Here is a 19839-nt window from a genome sequence, read left to right on the forward strand (position 1 = left end):
GCAAATGGAATAGACAGCAGGTGGAAATTATAGGCAATTAGCAAGACACCCCCAATAAAGGAGTGGTTCTGCAGGTGATGACCACAGACCACTTCTCAGTTCCTATGCTTCCTGGCTGATGTTTTGGTCACTTTTGAATGCTGGCGGTGCTTCCACTCTAGTGGTAGCATGAGACGAGTCTACAACCCACACAAGTGGCTCAGGTAGTGCAGCTCATCCAGGATGGCACATCAATGCGAGCTGTGGCAAGAAGGTTTGCTGTGTCTGTCAGTGTAGTGTCCAGAGCATGGAGGCGCTACCAGGAGACAGGCCAGTACATCAGGAGACGTGGAGGAGGCCGTAGGAGGGCAACAACCCAGCAGCAGGACTGCTACCTCTGCCTTTGTGCAAGGAGGAGCAGGAGGAGCACTGCCAGAGCCCTGCAAAAGGACCTCCAGCAGGCCACAAATGTGCATGTGTCTGCTCAAATGGTCAGAAACAGACTCCATGAGGGTGGTATGAGGGCCCGACGTCCACAGGTGGGGTTTGTGCTTGCAGCCCAACACCGTGCAGGATGTTTGGCATTTGCCAGAGAACACCAAGATTGGAAAATTCGCCACTGGCGCCCTGTGCTCTTCACAGATGAAAGCAGGTTCACACTGAGCACGTGACAGACGTGACAGGCTGGAGACGCCGTGGAGAACGTTCTGCTGCCTGCAACATCCTCCAGCATGACCAGTTTGGCGGTGGGTCAGTCATGGTGTGGGGTGGGGTGGCATTTCTTTGGGGGGCCGCACAGCCATCCATGTGCTCGCCAGAGGTAGCCTGACTGCCATTAGGTACCGAGATGAGATCCTCAGACCCCTTGTGAGACCATATGCTGGTGCGGTTGGCCCTGGGTTCCTCCTAATGCAAGACAATGCTAGACCTCATGTGGCTGGAGTGTGTCAGCAGTTCCTGCAAGAGGAAGGCATTGATGCTATGGACTGGCCCGCCCGTTCCCCAGACCTGAATCCAATTGAGCACATCTGAGACATCATGTCTCGCTCCATCCACCAACGCCACGTTGCACCACAGACTGTCCAGGAGTTGGCGGATGCTTTAGTCCAAGTCTGGGAGGAGATCCCTCAGGAGACAATCCGCCACCTCATCAGGAGCTTGCCCAGGCGTTATAGGGAGGTCATACAGGCACGTGGAGGCCACACACACTACTGAGCCTCATTTTGACTTGTTTTAAGGACATTACATCAAAGTTGGATTAGCCTGTAGTGTGGTTTTCCACTTTAATTTTGAGTGTGACTTCAAATCCAGACCTCCATGGATTGATACATTTGATTTCCATTGATAATTTTTGTGTGATTTTGTTGTCAGCACATTCAACTATGTAAAGAAAAAAGTATTTCATAAGAATATTTAATTCATTCAGATCTAGGATGTGTTATTTTAGCGTTCCCTTTATTTTTTTGAGCAGTGTATATCACCTGAGGTCAGAGTTATGGGGAGAATGCATTTGCTTTCATTTGTGAGTGCAAAGGGGCATTGACTTAAGCACCTGCTGTGGCGGAGGTTCATGCTTTCACTTCTCCCCTAGTTATTAGTCCAACGAACAGACACGGTCTGTTTCTAAAACCTCCTCAGTTAAGATAAGCTGTTAGTGCCAATGCCACCAGAGCCTGATATTGAGTCTTTTCCAACATAGAGGACTCTGACCTTCCTCATCTGGCCTCTACAGTAATGGGCACAGCCTGTCCCAAAAACGGAGTGCAGTAACGGGCACAGCCTGTCCCAAAAATGGAGTGCAGTAACGGGCACCGCCTGTCCCAAATAACGTAGTGCAGTAACGGGCCTTGCCTGTCCCAAATAACGTAGTGCAGTAACGGGCAGAGTCTGTCCCAAATAACGTAGTGCAGTAACGGGCACAGCCTGTCCCAAACACGGAGTGCAGTAAAGTAAATTCAAGCATGTCAAGACAATAACAGGGGGTCCTGGTGGATTGGTTGTTTGGCTCGCTGACTACTAATTTCACAATGATGCAAGAGTCACTTTAACAAGGCGACATAATGGTGAGAAATGGCCCGGTGGCTTTAGGGCAAAGCTAGTTCAGGTCACTTTAAAGCACATTCTTGATTGTGTCCCAATTGGTATCCTTTTTCCCCTAGTGCACTTGGGCTCTGGTCTAAAGTAAAGTTTTTTTGTACGTGCCCAAAAAGCCATCTCCCGGCAGTCAGCTGAGTCCCACAACACATAACAACATACTGTTGTCAAAATGAAAGAGAAAGCAGCAGGTCATTAAAATAACTGTGTTGATCAATTGCACCCAAAGTCCACCTGAAATTTGGCTTCCACTTTTAACCCAACCCCTTCGAAAGACACGCATACATACAGGTATTTTATTTGTGCTGGCTTGCCTCTAACCGCTAGGCTAACTGCTGCCAATGTTAGACCATGGAGGTGGTGAAATTGTTAGGTTATTTCCTTGGTACAGCTATCTATATCACCTGAGGTCAGAGTTATGGGAAGAATGCAAGACTTCCAGTGAGAGTTGTGCTGGTTAGTTGTTTTTTTTTCAGCAATAAATTCATGAGGCCCTAATCTAAATCCTAACGGATTTCACATGACTGGGAATACAGATATGCATCTGTTGGTCAAAGATAGCTTTAAAAAAAAATATGTCTCACATTGTGCCTCAGGATCTCGTCACAGTATCTGTGCATTCAAATTGCCATCTATAAATTGCAATTGTGTTCGTTGTCCATAGCTTATGCCTGCCAATACCATAACCCCACCACCACCATGGGGCACTCTGTTCACAATGTTGACATTTTCACAACGCCTTACATGTGCTCTGCGGTTGTGTGGCTGGTTGGACTTACTGCCAATTTCTCTAAAACAACGTTGGAGGCCTATGGTAGAAATTAACATTCAATTCTCTGGCAACAGTTCTCGTTCCTGCAGACAGCATGCCAATTGCACGCTCCCTCAACTTGAGATCTGTGGCAGTGTGTTGTGACAAAATGGCACATTTTGGTGGCCTTTTATTTTCCCCGGCACAAGGTGCACCTGTGTAATGATCATGCTGTTCATCAGCTTCTTGATATATTGGCAAAGGAGAAATGCTCGCTAACAGGTATATAAACATATTTGTGCCCAAAATTTGAGAGTAAAAAGCTTTTTGTGCGTATGGAAAATTATGTTATTTCAGCTCATGAAACATGGGACCAACACTTTACATGTTGCCTTCATATTTTTTTTCAGTGTAGATATAAAATTGTGCGACTAAGACCTATGATTTTGGCAATGATGCCCTTTATCTACTTCCCAAGAGTCAAATTAATTTGTGGATACCATTTTTATATCCCTGTTTTATATCCCTGCGAGCAGTTTGAAGGTTGTTGCTAACTAGCGCTACCGCAATGACTGGAAGACTATGGGTATCTTCTAGCATGCTAGCAGAACTCTAGCAGATACCTATAGGTGTGCAATCAGGGCATAGAGACATACAAATGGTATCCACAAATTAATCTGACTCTGGGGAAGTAAGTATAGGGCCAAAATCCAGAAGTATCCCTTTTAAGGGATTATGCAAGGCACACACGTTCACTTCTCCTAGCAGCATACCGAAGCTAGAATACAGGCTCCTTAAGCAGGTCGGTTCAGAAGGTCAGTTGTGTCATGGTCTTAACATTCTCGTTTACTTTGTTGTCAAGGGACCAACATACTTTTAACAGATGTTAACAGCATTTCTTTCTTTCGTTGACATTCATGTGCCTTTTTCTCAAATTATATATTGTTCCTGTAGTTTAATCAAGCCTATGATTTTGACTTTGGTTGAGACTTTTGTAAGTTATTTCAGTGACTAGGTTTTAATACGTATATCCTAATTGTAATTTTTTTTCAGTTAATTTTCTCTGAATGTGAAGCACTGTTTACTGACGCTCATGCCATGTCTCCTCAGCAACTAACCTGTGACGTGTCCTGTGATTTAAAAAAATATATTTTTTTTTACGGACCCCTCTGCTTCTGTTGTTCCCAGGATACAGACATCTCCCCTGCCCAGCGTGATGAGGCTGTGTGCTGGCTCATTAACCTCCACAATGACACCAAGCTCTATCCAGAGACCCTCTCCCTAGCCATCAGTATTTTGGACAGGTTTTTAGGCACTATAAAGGTAAGGTACCCTGCGGGTTTTTAATGTTAACTAGATTAAATACTGAAACCTTTTTTCATAAGTAACTGTCACGAGAATGTTCAATCCCATTGATAATAACTATCAATCAAATAGTTTTGACCAATCCCCGAGGTTTGTAAGACCATGGGTGTAATAATAATTAGGCAAAGACTCCGTTTGTGCAGAAGATTAGTACCGTTTATTCAGAGAACATTCTAAAGTCCATTATACAAAGTCATCCATTTTAATGCTGCGCACATACTTCCACACAAACAGTAGATATCATAATCACATACTTCCACACAAACAGTAGATATCATAATCACATACTTCCACACAAACAGTAGATATCATAATCACATACTTCCACACAAACAGTAGGTATCCTACGCACATACTTCCACACAAACAGTAGATATCCTAATCACATACTTCCACACAAACAGTAGATATCATAATCACATACTTCCACACAAACAGTAGATATCCTAATCACATACTTCCACACAAACAGTAGGTATCATAATCACATACTTCCACACAAACAGTAGGTATCCTACGCACACACTTCCACACAAACAGTAGGTATCCTACGCACATACTTCCACACAAACAGTAGGTATCCTACGCACACACTTCCACACAAACAGTAGGTATCCTACGCACACACTTCCACACAAACAGTAGGTATCCTACGCACATACTTCCACACAGTAGGTGAGTTTTATCCTTCTCCGTAGTTCTCACCACTGTGTATCACTACCCAGCCGACAGTTCCATTCCCCCGAGATGAGGGAAACCTTGAGAAGTACTCCCTATGCTATCATAGGTTCCTCAGAGGCACACACATACAAGTTCAAATCCTAAGCTACGCCTTGCTCAGACAGCCTGTGTTTTTCCACCATACAGATACATTGTTTAATCTAATTCTGATTAAAACTACGACACGTCATCAGATTATAATTTTATGATTCTAATCAATTTCATACAATTATAAGGTGTCAGAGTGGAATTATTTTATCATTATCTTTCAACATATACATTATTTTATCAGTAACAATGGGACAATAAAAATGTATTAGCCATTAGGGCTGGGAATCACCATGGGACTTCACGATACGATAGTATCACGATACGTAGGAGCCGATACAATATGTATTGTGATTTTATTGTGATTCGATGTTTTGAAACATATTGCTCACCATATGTTGTAAATAATAATTATTTAAATAATGGTTAAATAAAACATTTTATAAAATATGTCAGCTGCAGAGAGACGAGCCATGAGTTTTGATCCGTCATGGAAATACAAGTGCTGAAGACATGTTGGCTCACTATTTTAAAAGATGTAAGAACAAGCTATGAAGGAAAAAATACTGGAGTTTTTTGTGCAGGCAAAATGATATTACGATATTGTTAAAACGATACTATGTATCATTGAAAATAATATCTCGATATGTAACTAACTATTGATTACGAATCCCCCTTCACTAAAGTGTTTTGCTCATATTCCACTTTACATTACTATCTTAAACACTTAATTTACAAAAATGACAAGGTAATTAGTGGGTGATGGGGATTTCAGAACCAACCCAGTCTGATAGTGGTAGTGGGGTGGGTAGATGTCTAGTCTCCTTTATGGCTCTAATCTGATAGTGGGGTGGGTAGATGTCTAGTCTCCTTTATGGCTCTAATCTGATAGTGGTAGTGGGGTGGGTAGATGTCTAGTCTCCTTTATGGCTCTAATCTGATAGTGGGGTGGGTAGATGTCTAGTCTCCTTTATGGCTCTAATCTGATAGTGGTAGTGGGGTGGGTAGATGTCTAGTCTCCTTTATGGCTCTAATCTGATAGTGGGGTGGGTAGATGTCTAGTCTCCTTTATGGCTCTAATCTGATAGTGGTAGTGGGGTGGGTAGATGTCTAGTCTCCTTTATGGCTCTAATCTGATAGTGGGGTGGGTAGATGTCTAGTCTCTTTTATGGCTCTAATCTGATAGTGGGGTGGGTAGATGTCTAGTCTCCCTTATGTCTCTAATCTGATAGTGGTAGATGTCTAGTGCCTTTATGGCTCTAATCTGATAGTGGGGTGGGTAGATGTCTAGTCTCCTTTATGGCTCTAATCTGATAGTGGGGGGGTAGATGTCTAGTCTCCCTTATGGCTCTAATCTGATAGTGGTGGATGTCTAGTGCCTTTATGGCTCTAATCTGATAGTGGGGGGGGGGGGGGGGGGGGGTAGATGTCTAGTCTCCTTTATGGCTCTAATCTGATAGTGGGGTGGGTAGATGTCTAGTCTCCCTTATGTCTCTAATCTGATAGTGGTGGATGTCTAGTGCCTTTATGGCTCTAATCTGATAGTGGGGGGGGGGGGGGGGGGGTAGATGTCTAATCTCCCTTATGGCTCTAATCTGATAGTGGGGGGGGGGCGTAGATGTCTAATCTCCCTTATGGCTCTAATCTGATAGTGGTAGTGGGGTGGTAAATGTCTAGTCTCCTTTATGGCTCTAATCTGATAGTGGTAGTGGGGTGGTAGATGTCTAGTCTCCCTTATGGCTCTAATCTGATAGTGGTAGTGGTGTGGTAGATGTCTAGTCTCCTTTATGGCTCTAATCTGATAGTGGTAGTGGGGGGGGGGGGGTAGAAGTCTAATCTCCCTTGTGTCTCTAATCTGATAGTGGTAGTGGGGTGGTAGATGTCTGGTCTCCTTTATGGCTCTAATCTGATAGTGGTAGATGTCTAGTCTCCCTTATGGCTCTAATCTGATAGTGGTAGTGGGGTGGGGTAGATGTCTAGTCACCTTTATGACTCTAATCTGATAGTGGTAGTTGGGTGGTAGATGTCTAGTCTCCTTTATGGCTCTAATCTGATAGTGATAGATGTCCAGTCTCCCTTATGGCTCTAATCTGATAGTGGTAGTGGGGTGGGGTAGATGTCTAGTCTCCTTTATGGCTCTAATCTGATAGTGGTAGTGGGGGGTAGATGCCTAGTCTCCCTTATGGCTCTAATCTGATAGTGGTAGTGGGGGGGTAGATGCCTAGTCTCCCTTATGGGTCTAATCTGATAGATGTAGATGTCTAGTCTCCTTTATGGCTCTAATCTGATAGTGGTAGTGGTGTGTTAGATGTCTAATCTCCCTTACGGCTCTAATCTGATAGTGGTAGTGGGGGGGTAGATGCCTAGTCTCCCTTATGGCTCTAATCTGATAGTGGTAGTGGGGGGGGTAGATGTCTAGTCTCCTTTATGGCTCTAATCTGATAGTGGTAGATGTCTAATCTCCCTTATGGCTCTAATCTGATAGTGGTAGTGGGGTGGTAGATGTCTAGTCTCCTTTATTTATTTATTTATTTTACCTTTATTTAACCAGGTAGGCAAGTTGAGAACAAGTTCTCATTTACAATTGCGACCTGGCCAAGATAAAGCAAAGCAGTTCGACACATACAACGACACAGAGTAAAACAAACATACAGTCAATAATACAGTATAAACAAGTCTATATACAATGTGAGCAAATGAGGTGAGAAGGGAGGTAAAGGCAAAAAAGGCCTTGGTGGCAAAGTAAATACAATATAGCAAGTAAAACACTGGAATGGTAGTTTTGCAATGGAAGAATGTGCAAAGTAGAAATAAAAATAATGGGGTGCAAAGGAGCAAAATAAATAAATTAATTAAATACAGTTGGGAAAGAGGTAGTTGTTTGGGCTAAATTATAGGTGGGCTATGTACAGGTGCAGTAATCTGTGAGCTGCTCTGACAGTTGGTGCATAAAGCTACTGAGGCAGATAAGTGTTTCCAGTTTCAGAGATTTAGATTTAGGGGGTAGATGTCCATTATCTCTCTCCTCTTCAGTCCTGACCCAGTCTCTCCGTTCTCTCTCCACTTCAGTCCTGACCCAGTCTCTCCGTTCTCTCTCCACTTCAGTCCTGATCCAGCCTCTCCTTTCTCTCTCCACTTAAGTCCTGACCCAGTCTCTCCGATCTCTCTCCACTTCAGTCCTGAGCCAGTGACTCCGTTCTCTCCCCTCTTCAGGCCCTTCCAAAGTGATAGGCCTGAGCTAGTTACCCTTCTGTGTGTACCTGGAATTTTGTCTGAACAGGGAACATTTGGAACCCAGGGTGCCGAGTTTAGACAGTGAGGACTAGTGACATCACTTAGTCCTCCTGACCCAGTTTCTCTCTCTCTCTCTCTCTCTCTCTACTCAGGCCCGTCCAAAGTACCTCCGCTGTATCGCCATCGCCTGTTACTTCCTGGCTGCCAAAACCAGCGAGGAGGACGAGGTGATTACATCCTACACCATCAGGCTCCTTAGTGAATACATAACCTTTACATACAACACCATCAGTACTTCCTTAGTGAATACATAACCATTACATACGACACCATCAGGCTCCTTAGTGAATACATAACCATTACATACGACACCATCAGGCTCCTTGGTGAATACATAACCATTACATATGACACCATCAGGCTCCTTAGTGAATACATAACCATTACATACAACACCATCAGGCTCCTTGGTGAATACATAACCATTACATACAACACCATCAGGCTCCTTAGTGAATACATAACCATTACATACAACACCATCAGGCTCCTTAGTGAATACATAACCATTACATACGACACCATCAGGCTCCTTAGTGAATACATAACCATTACATACGACACCATCAGGCTCCTTAGTGAATACATAACCATTACATCCTACACCATCAGGCTCCTTAGTGAATACATAACCATTACATACGACACCATCAGGCTCCTTAGTGAATACATAACCATTACATACAACACCATCAGGCTCCTTAGTGAATACATAACCATTACATACAACACCATCAGGCTCCTTAGTGAATACATAACCATTACATACGACACCATCAGGCTCCTTAGTGAATACATAACCATTACATACAACACCATCAGGCTCCTTAGTGAATACATAACCATTACATACAACACCATCAGGCTCCTTAGTGAATACATAACCATTACATACAACACCATCAGGCTCCTTAGTGAATACATAACCATTACATACGACACCATCAGGCTCCTTAGTGAATACATAACCATTACATACGACACCATCAGGCTCCTTAGTGAATACATAACCATTACATCCTACACCATCAGGCTCCTTAGTGAATACATAACCATTACATACAACACCATCAGGCTCCTTAGTGAATACATAACCATTACATACAACACCATCAGGCTCCTTAGTGAATACATAACCATTACATACAACACCATCAGGCTCCTTAGTGAATACATAACCATTACATACAACACCATCAGGCTCTGTGATTAGTACCATTAGGAGGTCAGACAATTAAGTTGAAATAAGATGATTAGAGTTCTTGGTGACAAATTGGTTGGTGGGCTGCCTTTGGTGCGTGTTTGCTATTGTTGTTTTGAACCCAACTAACCCAAAGTCATGTGTGCGTGTGCGTGCGCGTGCGTGTGTGTGTGTGTGCGCGCAGCGTGTGCCGTTGCTGCGTGACTTGGCCAGCAGCAGCAGATGTGGCTGCTCCCCATCAGAGATACTGAGAATGGAGAGGATCATTCTGGATAAACTCAACTGGGACCTACACGCTGCAACACCGCTGGAATTTCTACACATTGTGAGTATTGGGTTCCGTCACCACGTTCATAGTCCTGTCCTAGTGTCCTAGACAGAACCACCACTAGAGGCTTGAAGTAGTGTCCTAGACAGAACCACCCTAGAGGCTTGAAGTAGTGTCCTAGACAGAACCACCACTAGAGGCTTGAAGTAGTGTCCTAGACAGAACCACCACTAGAGACTTGAAGTAGTGTCCTAGACAGAACCACCACTAGAGACTTGAAGTTGTGTCCTAGACAGAACCACCCTAGAGACTTGAAGTAGTGTCCTAGACAGAACCACCACTAGAGACTTGAAGTAGTGTCCTAGACAGAACCACCACTAGAGGCTTGAAGTAGTGTCCTAGACAGAACCACCCTAGAGACTTGAAGTAGTGTCCTAGACAGAACCACCACTAGAGGCTTGAAGTAGTGTCCTAGACAGAACCACCACTAGAGACTTGAAGTAGTGTCCTAGACAGAACCACCCTAGAGACTTGAAGTAGTGTCCTAGACAGAACCACCGCTAGAGACTTGAAGTAGTGTCCTAGACAGAACCACCACTAGAGGCTTGAAGTAGTGTCCTAGACAGAACCACCACTAGAGGCTTGAAGTAGTGTCCTAGACAGAACCACCACTAGAGGCTTGAAGTAGTGTCCTAGACAGAACCACCCTAGAGACTTGAAGTAGTGTCCTAGACAGAACCACCACTAGAGACTTGAAGTAGTGTCCTAGACAGAACCACCGCTAGAGACTTGAAGTAGTGTCCTAGACAGAACCACCACTAGAGGCTTGAAGTAGTGTCCTAGACAGAACCACCACTAGAGGCTTGAAGTAGTGTCCTAGACAGAACCACCGCTAGAGACTTGAAGTAGTGTCCTAGACAGAACCACCACTAGAGGCTTGAAGTAGTGTCCTAGACAGAACCACCCTAGAGACTTGAAGTAGTGTCCTAGACAGAACCACCGCTAGAGACTTGAAGTAGTGTCCTAGACAGAACCACCACTAGAGGCTTGAAGTAGTGTCCTAGACAGAACCACCGCTAGAGACTTGAAGTAGTGTCCTAGACAGAACCACCACTAGAGGCTTGAAGTAGTGTCCTAGACAGAACCACCACTAGAGGCTTGAAGTAGTGTCCTAGACAGAACCACCCTAGAGACTTGAAGTAGTGTCCTAGACAGAACCACCACTAGAGACTTGAAGTAGTGGTGAGATGTTCTGTATAGCTTAAGGTAATGTGTCACGCAATTAATTATGAAAATATTTTTAAAACTATTCCCTATTACTAGGCTATTCATATTCAAATGCACTATAATTTATGGCTAACTGTAAACTGCCCTGCACACAATCAACGAACCAACTGCATCGCCTAAGGCTGTAAGTTCTCTCTCAGACTCAATGGATAGACATTTTGGAGCGTTAACAGTCCCAACAGTCCATGTATAATAATACAGTCCACACTGAAAGGAAATTACTCAAATTTGTTTCATTTTGGAGTATAGGCTAGACCAATTATGTACCAACGACATCTTAAATCATTTTTGTTTTACGTTTTTCTGCCATGTGTAATATGCGGTAGGCTATGTATTGTATAACGGGCTTGCGCTTATGAATATGCATAAGCTAATGCATATGCATAAGCTCTGAAATGTGTATGAGTGTTGTTGAACTTCTTTGTTCAAATTGTTCATCACAGTGACGTGAGTTTTAAAAGTAAGATGGGCCTAGTGTTTGTTATTTTCGATAACATTTGCATTGATGTCAGAGGGACAATAGAGCCCTGAGTACCAGACCATTAGGACCTGATGGAGGGACAATAGAGCCCTGAGTACCAGGTCATTAGGACCTGATGGAGGGGCAATAGAGCCCTAAGTACCAGACCATTAGTGACCTGATGGAGGGACAATAGAGCCCTAAGTACCAGACCATTAGGACCTGATGGAGGGGCAATAGAGCCCTAAGTACCAGACCATTAGGACCTGATGGAGGGGCAATAGAGCCCTAAGTACCAGACCATTAGGACCTGATGGAGGGACAATAGAGCCCTGAGTACCAGGCCATTAGGACCTGATGGAGGGACAATAGAGCCCTGAGTACCAGGCCATTAGGACCTGATGGAGGGACAATAGAGCTCTGAGTACCAGACCATTAGGACCTGATGGAGGGGCAATAGAGCCCTAAGTACCAGACCATTAGGACCTGATGGAGGGACAATAGAGCCCTGAGTACCAGGCCATTAGGACCTGATGGAGGGACAATAGAGCCCTGAGTACCAGGCCATTAGGACCTGATGGAGGGACAATAGAGCTCTGAGTACCAGGCCATTAGGACCTGATGGTTGTTTAACAAGCTGGGCACTACTAACACATGTCCAGAGTGATTAAAAGGAGGTTATCATGACTCTGCGGTCATGACTCATGACTGCCGGGGGGTGGCGGTAATACAGCCGCCGCCACAGCCCTACCTACAACAGTTTAGTGAAAAAGATTGGACCGCTAACTAACTGGCTGTTGTTCCCCTTCAGTTCCATGTCATGGTGCTGTCCTGCAAGCCACGGTTCATGGTGGGTCTGGTGGGGTGTAACCCGGCGCAGCACCTGTCCGTGTTGACCCAGCAGCTGCACTACTGCCTGGCCGACAGCGCCCTGCTACAGCCCCTCTCCCGGGGATCCATGCTGGCGCTGGCCCTCATCACCCTGGAGCTGGAGAATATCTGCCCTGACTGGCTGGCTCTCACGATCAACCTGCTCAGGAAAACACAGGTACTAAATTCTCACTACCCTCCTGGTCAGGAGAAAGCACAAGTAGGCCTGCAGTACAGTATGTTGAGCATATTGAGATAGCGGCCAGTTAGGCAGTGAGGGCTTCTACCTAAATCATACACACGTACCAGTGTTGACGTGGAGTCCAATCTGACCCCACTTCCTATCTAGGTGATTCCACCCCAGGGGAGTGGAAAATGGTTATCTCAGAATGTTCTGGAAATTCTCACATAGGAACTTCATTGGGAGGAAGGATGTTTATCAAAAGAAGACCATCGCTCTCTCCCAGAAGTTTGGATGGTGCGTAAAACCCATTCGTTCAGATAAAAGGTTTTGATGTAAACTTAAAGCTTCCATTTTAATGTTTCACTTGTTTTCATTTCGCTGCATCGGGGATCGCATTCAGACGTTTTGGCTTTACAGCCTTCTTCAGTGTCTAGGTACAAAGATTTTTTCATTCAAAACAACATTTTGTAGGGAACACAGGTGAGCAACCCAATCGGGGATTCTACTCATCTGCCAATCAGGGATGTCGTTTCTCTGGTCTACCTCTAGACAAGTTGTTTTTAAATGCTTTTTACATTTGTATCACAAACCATTTTTATTTATTATCATGGTGAAAGTGGAAACGTAGGTCCTTTTTTAGATTTGTACCTCCTGTAAGTATGGGACGCCGTCTGGGTCTTTGCGTGTGTGGAAAAAAGCTACACTTTTCAAAATAACACTATTTGACTTGTTAAATAAGCTTTTAATTTGACGCGTTAAATGACAACAGTTCTATTATAGAATGTTGTGTTGTGCTGAATTTGCCCGTGTAAGCCACGCGCCACCACTACTATCAGTATCACTGTCAAAGCTGTACAAACCAAGTCTGCAAACAAGCAAACACCGGCCACGAACTGTGTGTTTACAATACCGCGTTGGTAATAAGGCATTATTTGTTTGCTTTAGCTTGGTACCTAGCTAGCACCAATACAACCAGCCTGAAAACAATGACCCATAGAAACTGCAGTCATTTTCATTATTCTTAGCAATGATTTAGGAATCCATGTAACTTTTAGCTAAGTAGCCACTTGTTGTTCACCTATTGAAATTGAACTTCAGTTCATGAAAATAAATAGCTAGCCAGCTACTTAATAACCCTGTTTCCCAAAGCTAACGTTATAAGCAGCCAGCTAGCTTCATCTGGCTAGTGAAGCTCGACCGGACCGGGGTATGTGTTGTGAAGCTAGCCACAATAAGGATTGGGCACAATAGTGGAATTTGCGGTTTGCCTTCAAAATAAAAGTACCTCTTTTTATTTGTCCTTTATTTAACTAGGCAAGTCAGTTAAGAACAAATTCTTATTTTCAATGATGGCCTAGGAACAGTGGGTTAACATCCTAAACTGCCTGTTCAGGGGGTTTGAACTTGCAACCTTCCGGTTACTAGTCCAACGCTCTAACCACTAGGCTACCCTGCCGATGCAGAAGGTTATAATTTGTGGAATCGTGACATATTTACACTAGATAATGTTAAACAAGGTTGGAATGTGAAGCAATTAAATGGGGTATCAGTCTACTCGGTGACACCCACAGAACACAACTGTGAAGAGTTAACGCGAATATTAGCGTTGTAGCTCTTATCGCGGGACTGCGACTGTGTGAAATCACCTCCCCAGTCAGCCTATTGTGTGTATTGACATTCATATTGCACTGTACAGCATTACCTAAGGATTGAGGATCAATGAAATGGGATATCAGTCTACTCAATACCCAATATGTTTTTTTCCCCAATGTCGTCCTCAGAGTTATCAGACTCCAAAACATCCACGCAGTATTGTTTTTCCTCTGGAATAGTGTTCGGTACACGTAGGTTGACAATAAATGTGGCTCAATTCACAGATGTTTCAGAGTCCCGCAATAAGAGCTATGATGCTAATGTTTCTCTGGGTGTCACTGAGTAGACTGATACCCCATGTCATTGATCCACAATCCATAGTTACGGTTGTACAGTGAAATAAGTATTTCCCCAATTCAATTCTAAAGTATAATACATACAGTGTGATTTCAACAGATGTGTCAAATTAAGTCTTTTTTTTTTTTAGCATGATCTATTAAATGATGTCATAATTCTACTATTTGTATTCATTTGCATCACTGTCAATGACATACTTTTATTTTGAAGGCCACTATTGTGGCTAATCCTTATTGTGGCTAGCCTCACATAGATGGGTTGCGACCACCATTACTCAAATAAGAACTGTCTTATAAATTAGGGTTATTTTAGATGACGACACCTAGCTATATACCTTATGATCTGTGAACCGTACATGATACAGACAACATCTTGAACTCATTATTCTCATTATAGAAATACAATGTTTTACATTCATTTACATTCATTTATTCAACATTAATATAAATATCTCAACAACCCCCATTTTTAACACCATATTGTTTTAAGCAATTTACTCTACAATTAAATATAATTTCCAGACATGTCTGATACATTTAATGTGCCCCGCCAACACAGATTCAAAAGGAACTCCCTCTGCTGGTGATTTGCTGAAGGTGCAATCCTAAAGGAGGTCTGTGATTGGTTAATGACATATAATGTACATTTTTTTAAATGTTATATCATTAAAAGTACCAGAGAGCCCACTCCGGGAAATGTGACGTTTTGATGAAACTGTCTAAAAAAAATATATTTAAAAAAGCTGAATTAAAAAAAAGGGTTATTTTGAGACATAAATATGTTTTAATGTTGAATAAGTTAGAGCTATAAGGAGTATTAATGACTCCACGATGTATCACAGATCATAAGGTCTTACAGGGGGCATACGCACACGGAGTGTACAAAACATTAGGAACACCTGCTCTTTCTGCGACAGGCCGACCAGGTGAAAGCGATGATCCCTTATTGATGTCACTTGTTAAATCCACTTCAAATCAGTGTAGATGAAGGGGAGGAGATGGGTTAAAGAAGGATTTTGAAGCCTTGAGACAATTTGAGACATGGATTGTGTGTGTGTGCCAGAGGGTGAATGGACAAGACAAAATGTGTAAGTGCCTTTTGAACGGGGGTATTTTATTAATTTATTTTACCTTTATTTAACTAGGCAAGTCAGTTAAGAACAAATTCTTATTTTCAATGACGGCCTAGGAACAGTGGGTTAACTGCCTGTTCATAGGCAGAACGACAGATTTGTACCTTGTCAGCTCGGGGGTTTGAAATTGCAACCTTCCGGTTACTAGTCCAACGCTATAACCACTAGGCTATGGTAGTAGGTGCCAGGAGCACCGGTTTGTGTGTCAAGAACTGCAACTCTGCTGGGTTTTTCACTCTCAACAGTTTCCCATCTGTATCAAGAATGGTCCACCACCCAATGGACATCCAGTCAACTTGACACAACTGTGGGAAACATTGGAGTCAACATGGGACAGCATCCCTGTGGAACGCTTTCAACACCTTGTAGTCCACATATGTCAGAGTCAAGGCCCGCGGGCCACATCCGGCCCGCAAGAAGGTTTTTTACGGCCCCTGGGATGATCTTGATTTATTATTAGAACCGGCCCGCAGCAAGCCGGCAGCCCGCAGATCTTTTACACGCACCAATACTACATTTCCCACAATGCAAAGGTGACGCACCGAGCAGTAGGCTGCTTCATTTCAATATTTATTGGCACAGCAGTCGTCAGCATCACAGTAAAATTAACTTTCAGATACCCATCAAAAATGGCAAAACGGAAGGTGGATACTGAGAACCGGGGGTTTCAAACAAGGTGGGAGTCGGAGTATATGTTCACGAAGGTAGCTGGAAAACCTGTGTGTCTTCTGTGTGGAGAAAGTGTGGCGGTACTGAAAGAGTATAATCTGAGACGACATTATGAAACGAAACACGCGGACACACACGCGGACGCAACTGTCAAGGCCAGTTTTATTTTGGCAGAAGAGATCGCTAAATCAGCCCGGCCATTTACGGAGGGGGATTTCATCAAAAACTGCATGATTAAAGTTTGTGACGAAGTTTGCCCAGAAAAAAGGCAACTCTTTTTAAATGTGAGTCTGAGCAGAAACACCATTGCCGAGAGAGTAGACCAGTTGTCCATCAATCTAAAAGAGCAGCTTGTGAAAAAGGGAAAAGATTTTATTGCATATTCCTTGGCTGTGGATGAGAGCACCGACATTTCTGACATTGCCCAGTTGTCAATTTTCATCCGCGGAGTGGACTCCAACCTAAGCGTGACAGAGGAGTTTTTGGCTTTACGTCCTATGCATGGCACAACTACGGGGCATGATTTGTATGAAGAGGTGTCAAGATGTGTAAATGAGATGGAGCTGCCTTGGGAAAAACTCGTGGGTTTGACAACCGACGGAGCACCTGCGATGTGTGGACACAGGAGCGGACTGGTGGCGAAGATACGGGAAAAGATGCAAGAGGAAAACGCGACAGGTGAGCTGACAGCTTATCATTGTATCATACACCAGGAAGCGTTGTGCGGTAAAGCCTTGAAAATGGAGCATGTAATGAGCATCATCACGCGCACAGTTAACTTTATCAGAGCCAAAGGTTTGAATCACCGCCAGTTCAAGGCATTTCTGACGGAGTTAGAAACGGAGCATGGTGATTTGCCTTATCACACAGAGGTGCGATGGCTAAGCCAGGGAAAGGTGCTTCAAAGATGTTTCGAGCTTCGTGAGGAGATTTGTCTGTTCTTGGACAGCAAAGGGAAAGACACAACACAACTCCGAGACGAAATGTTTCTGTGTGAAATGGCTTTTCTGTGTGACATTACGAGTCATCTGAATGCAATAAACTTGCAGCTGCAGGGTCGGGATCGTGTCATCTCTGATATGTACAGTACAGTGAAGGCATTTAAAACCAAACTGACTCTGTGGGAGACGCAGATGCGGAAAGAAAATTTGAGCCACTTTCCCAGCTGCCAGACCATGAAAGAGAAGCTCTCTACCAGTGCGTTCCCGAGCACACAGTTGGCTGATAAAATAGGTATGCTTGCCGCTGACTTTCGACGCCGATTTGCTGACTTTGAAGCACAAAAAAGCAGGTTGGAACTGCTCGGTAACCCATTTGCTGTTGACGTGGAAAGCTCACCACCAAACCTCCAAATGGAGTTGATTGACCTCCAATGCAATGATGCACTGAGGGCAAAATATGCGGCAGTGGGTGCTGCGGAGTTCGCCCGTTTCCTCCCCGGCACAATGCCCCAGCTGCGCATCCAGGCTGCTCAAACGTTGTCTATGTTTGGCAGCACATACCTGTGTGAACAACTGTTTTCTTTGATGAACCTGAACAAAACATCACACAGAAGTCGACTTACTGCTGAACACCTCCACTCAATTCTGAGGATTTCTTCAGCTCAGAGCCTTACCCCGAACATTGATGAACTTGTGGAAAAGATGGGACACCACCAAGTATCACCCTCAACCTCAAACAAGTGAACATTACTGTGCAATCACATATTTAGAGTTTTTACTCAGTTCAAGTTTAAAAGTTAAAATTTAATATTTGTTTTCACTGCATGTTACTTCTCCTTAAACAAAGTGTTGTTTTTGATTAATAGATTTTTGCACTTTATTTTTTTGTATTTCAATCCAATTATATTTTAAAAATATTTCAGTTGAGTGGATGATAGAAAATTGCTATTATTGTTTTTTCTTTGAAGTAAATTTAGCCCACTTTTGCTAAAATAGAAAATATAGTCTACTGATGGTGCCTTGAATACCGGTTTCTTTCATTTAATGTTCATGTTATGGGGATATTTATATAAAGGAAATTTGTCTTTTGTGTCTGTTGAAAATTAAAGATTACTGACAGAGCCATAAGAAAATATTGCTTTATTTATCTGATCATATTGTAATATATTTGTTAGGTTTTCAGTAGGTTCAATTAGGTTCACTAGACTATATGCGTCATTTAAAAATTTTTCGATGAACATTCGAACAGTCCGGCCCTCGTCTTGTAGCTGATTTTTTTATTTGGCCCTCCGTCCATTTGACTTTGACACCCCTGTTGTAGTCCATGCCCCGACGAATTGAGGCTGTTCTGAGGGCAAAAGGGAGGTGCATCTCAATATTAGGAAGGTGGTCCTAATGTTTTGTGCAATCTGTGGGTCCCAAAGGGCCTAAATTTGCCACTTTCATCATGATTTTCTCAAAAATGGTTTGTGATACAAATGTAAAAAGCATGTCTCAGACATCCTTCCTCCCATTGAAGTTCCTGTGTGAGAATTGCCAGAACATTCTGAGATGACAAAAATATTTTCTCCTGTTGTGGAATAACCCATCAATCTCTCTCTTTCTCTTATGACCCTGTTCACTAAAACCCAGAACAAATACAGGGGATAACATGGATGTTGTAGTCCCTCCCAAGTATTGAATCACACTTATTAAAAAATAAATATATATATATATATATATCAGTGGTATTATCAGGATGCCTCTCGGGAACCGTTGCATAAATATAGCCAGCCTGTATTTTGACTCTAACCACGTTTCCATCCACAGTTATGTAAAGACATTACTGTAAACAATAAAAATCGAAATAATAAAATTCAACAGAAGTCACAACAGTTGTGATGGAAACGAGGCGTTTCGGTACAATTCTATAAATGCCGACAGATCATTTGTTCGTTTGACACAGTCTTTTTGTGTCGGTAAAATGTAAATGTATTATGTGGTGGAACCGCCTTTTCATGTGCAAATATTGATACAATAACCAGAGTAAAACTTTGAGTCACACCATGATGTGGTGTGTGTGGTATGATATGGTGTGTGTGGTATGATATGGTGTGTGTGGTATGATATGGTGTGTGTGGTATGATATGGTGTGTGTGGTATGATATGGTGTGTGTGGTATGATATGGTGTGTGTGGTATGATATGGTGTGTGTGGTATGATATGGTGTGTGTGGTATGATATGGTGTGTGTGGTATGATATGGCGCGTGTGGTCCTCCCACTAGGACTCGGGGAAACCATGCCGTTTATTAGGCTACGGATTTAAATAAGTTATAAACTTCACAGGGTGGTGAAAGTGCACTTTGATGAGTTTAATGCCCCCTTTACAATAAATATTCATTCTGGTGACATAATAATCGATGGGAAATGTGCATATTTGAATGCGGATTTTAGAATATTCGCCTGACTCTGTCTCCAATTGGATGGAAACATAGCTATTAACATACAAGTGCACGCCCAATTTTTCAGTTTTTGATTTGTTAAAAAAGTTTGAAATATCCAATAAATGCCGTTCCACTTCATGATTGTGTCCCACTTGTTGTTGATTCTTCACAAAAAAATACAGTTTTTATATCTTTATGTTTG

At 43.0% G+C, this 19839-nt stretch overlaps 1 protein-coding gene across 8 annotated transcripts in view; it reads left to right on the top strand.

Annotated features, from left to right (window-relative positions):
- Positions 1 to 19839, top strand: part of LOC110523126 (cyclin-I) — a 67093-nt gene that overhangs the window by 42991 nt on the left and 4263 nt on the right. For 6 of the 8 annotated variants that reach the window (XM_036976667.1, XM_036976668.1, XM_036976669.1 and 3 more), the window contains 4 exons: positions 4013 to 4147; positions 8344 to 8418; positions 9637 to 9777; positions 12279 to 12515. In XM_036976667.1, coding sequence (XP_036832562.1) covers positions 4013 to 4147; positions 8344 to 8418; positions 9637 to 9777; positions 12279 to 12515 — 588 coding nt within the window. Of the gene's footprint in view, positions 1 to 4009; positions 4148 to 8343; positions 8419 to 9636; positions 9778 to 12278; positions 12516 to 19839 lie in introns of all 8 variants that reach the window. The other 2 variants (XM_036976672.1, XM_036976673.1) reach the window with 1 other exon arrangement.

The sequence above is a fragment of the Oncorhynchus mykiss genome, chromosome 5 (assembly GCF_013265735.2).
Source record: "Oncorhynchus mykiss isolate Arlee chromosome 5, USDA_OmykA_1.1, whole genome shotgun sequence".
Lineage (NCBI taxonomy): Eukaryota > Metazoa > Chordata > Actinopteri > Salmoniformes > Salmonidae > Oncorhynchus > Oncorhynchus mykiss.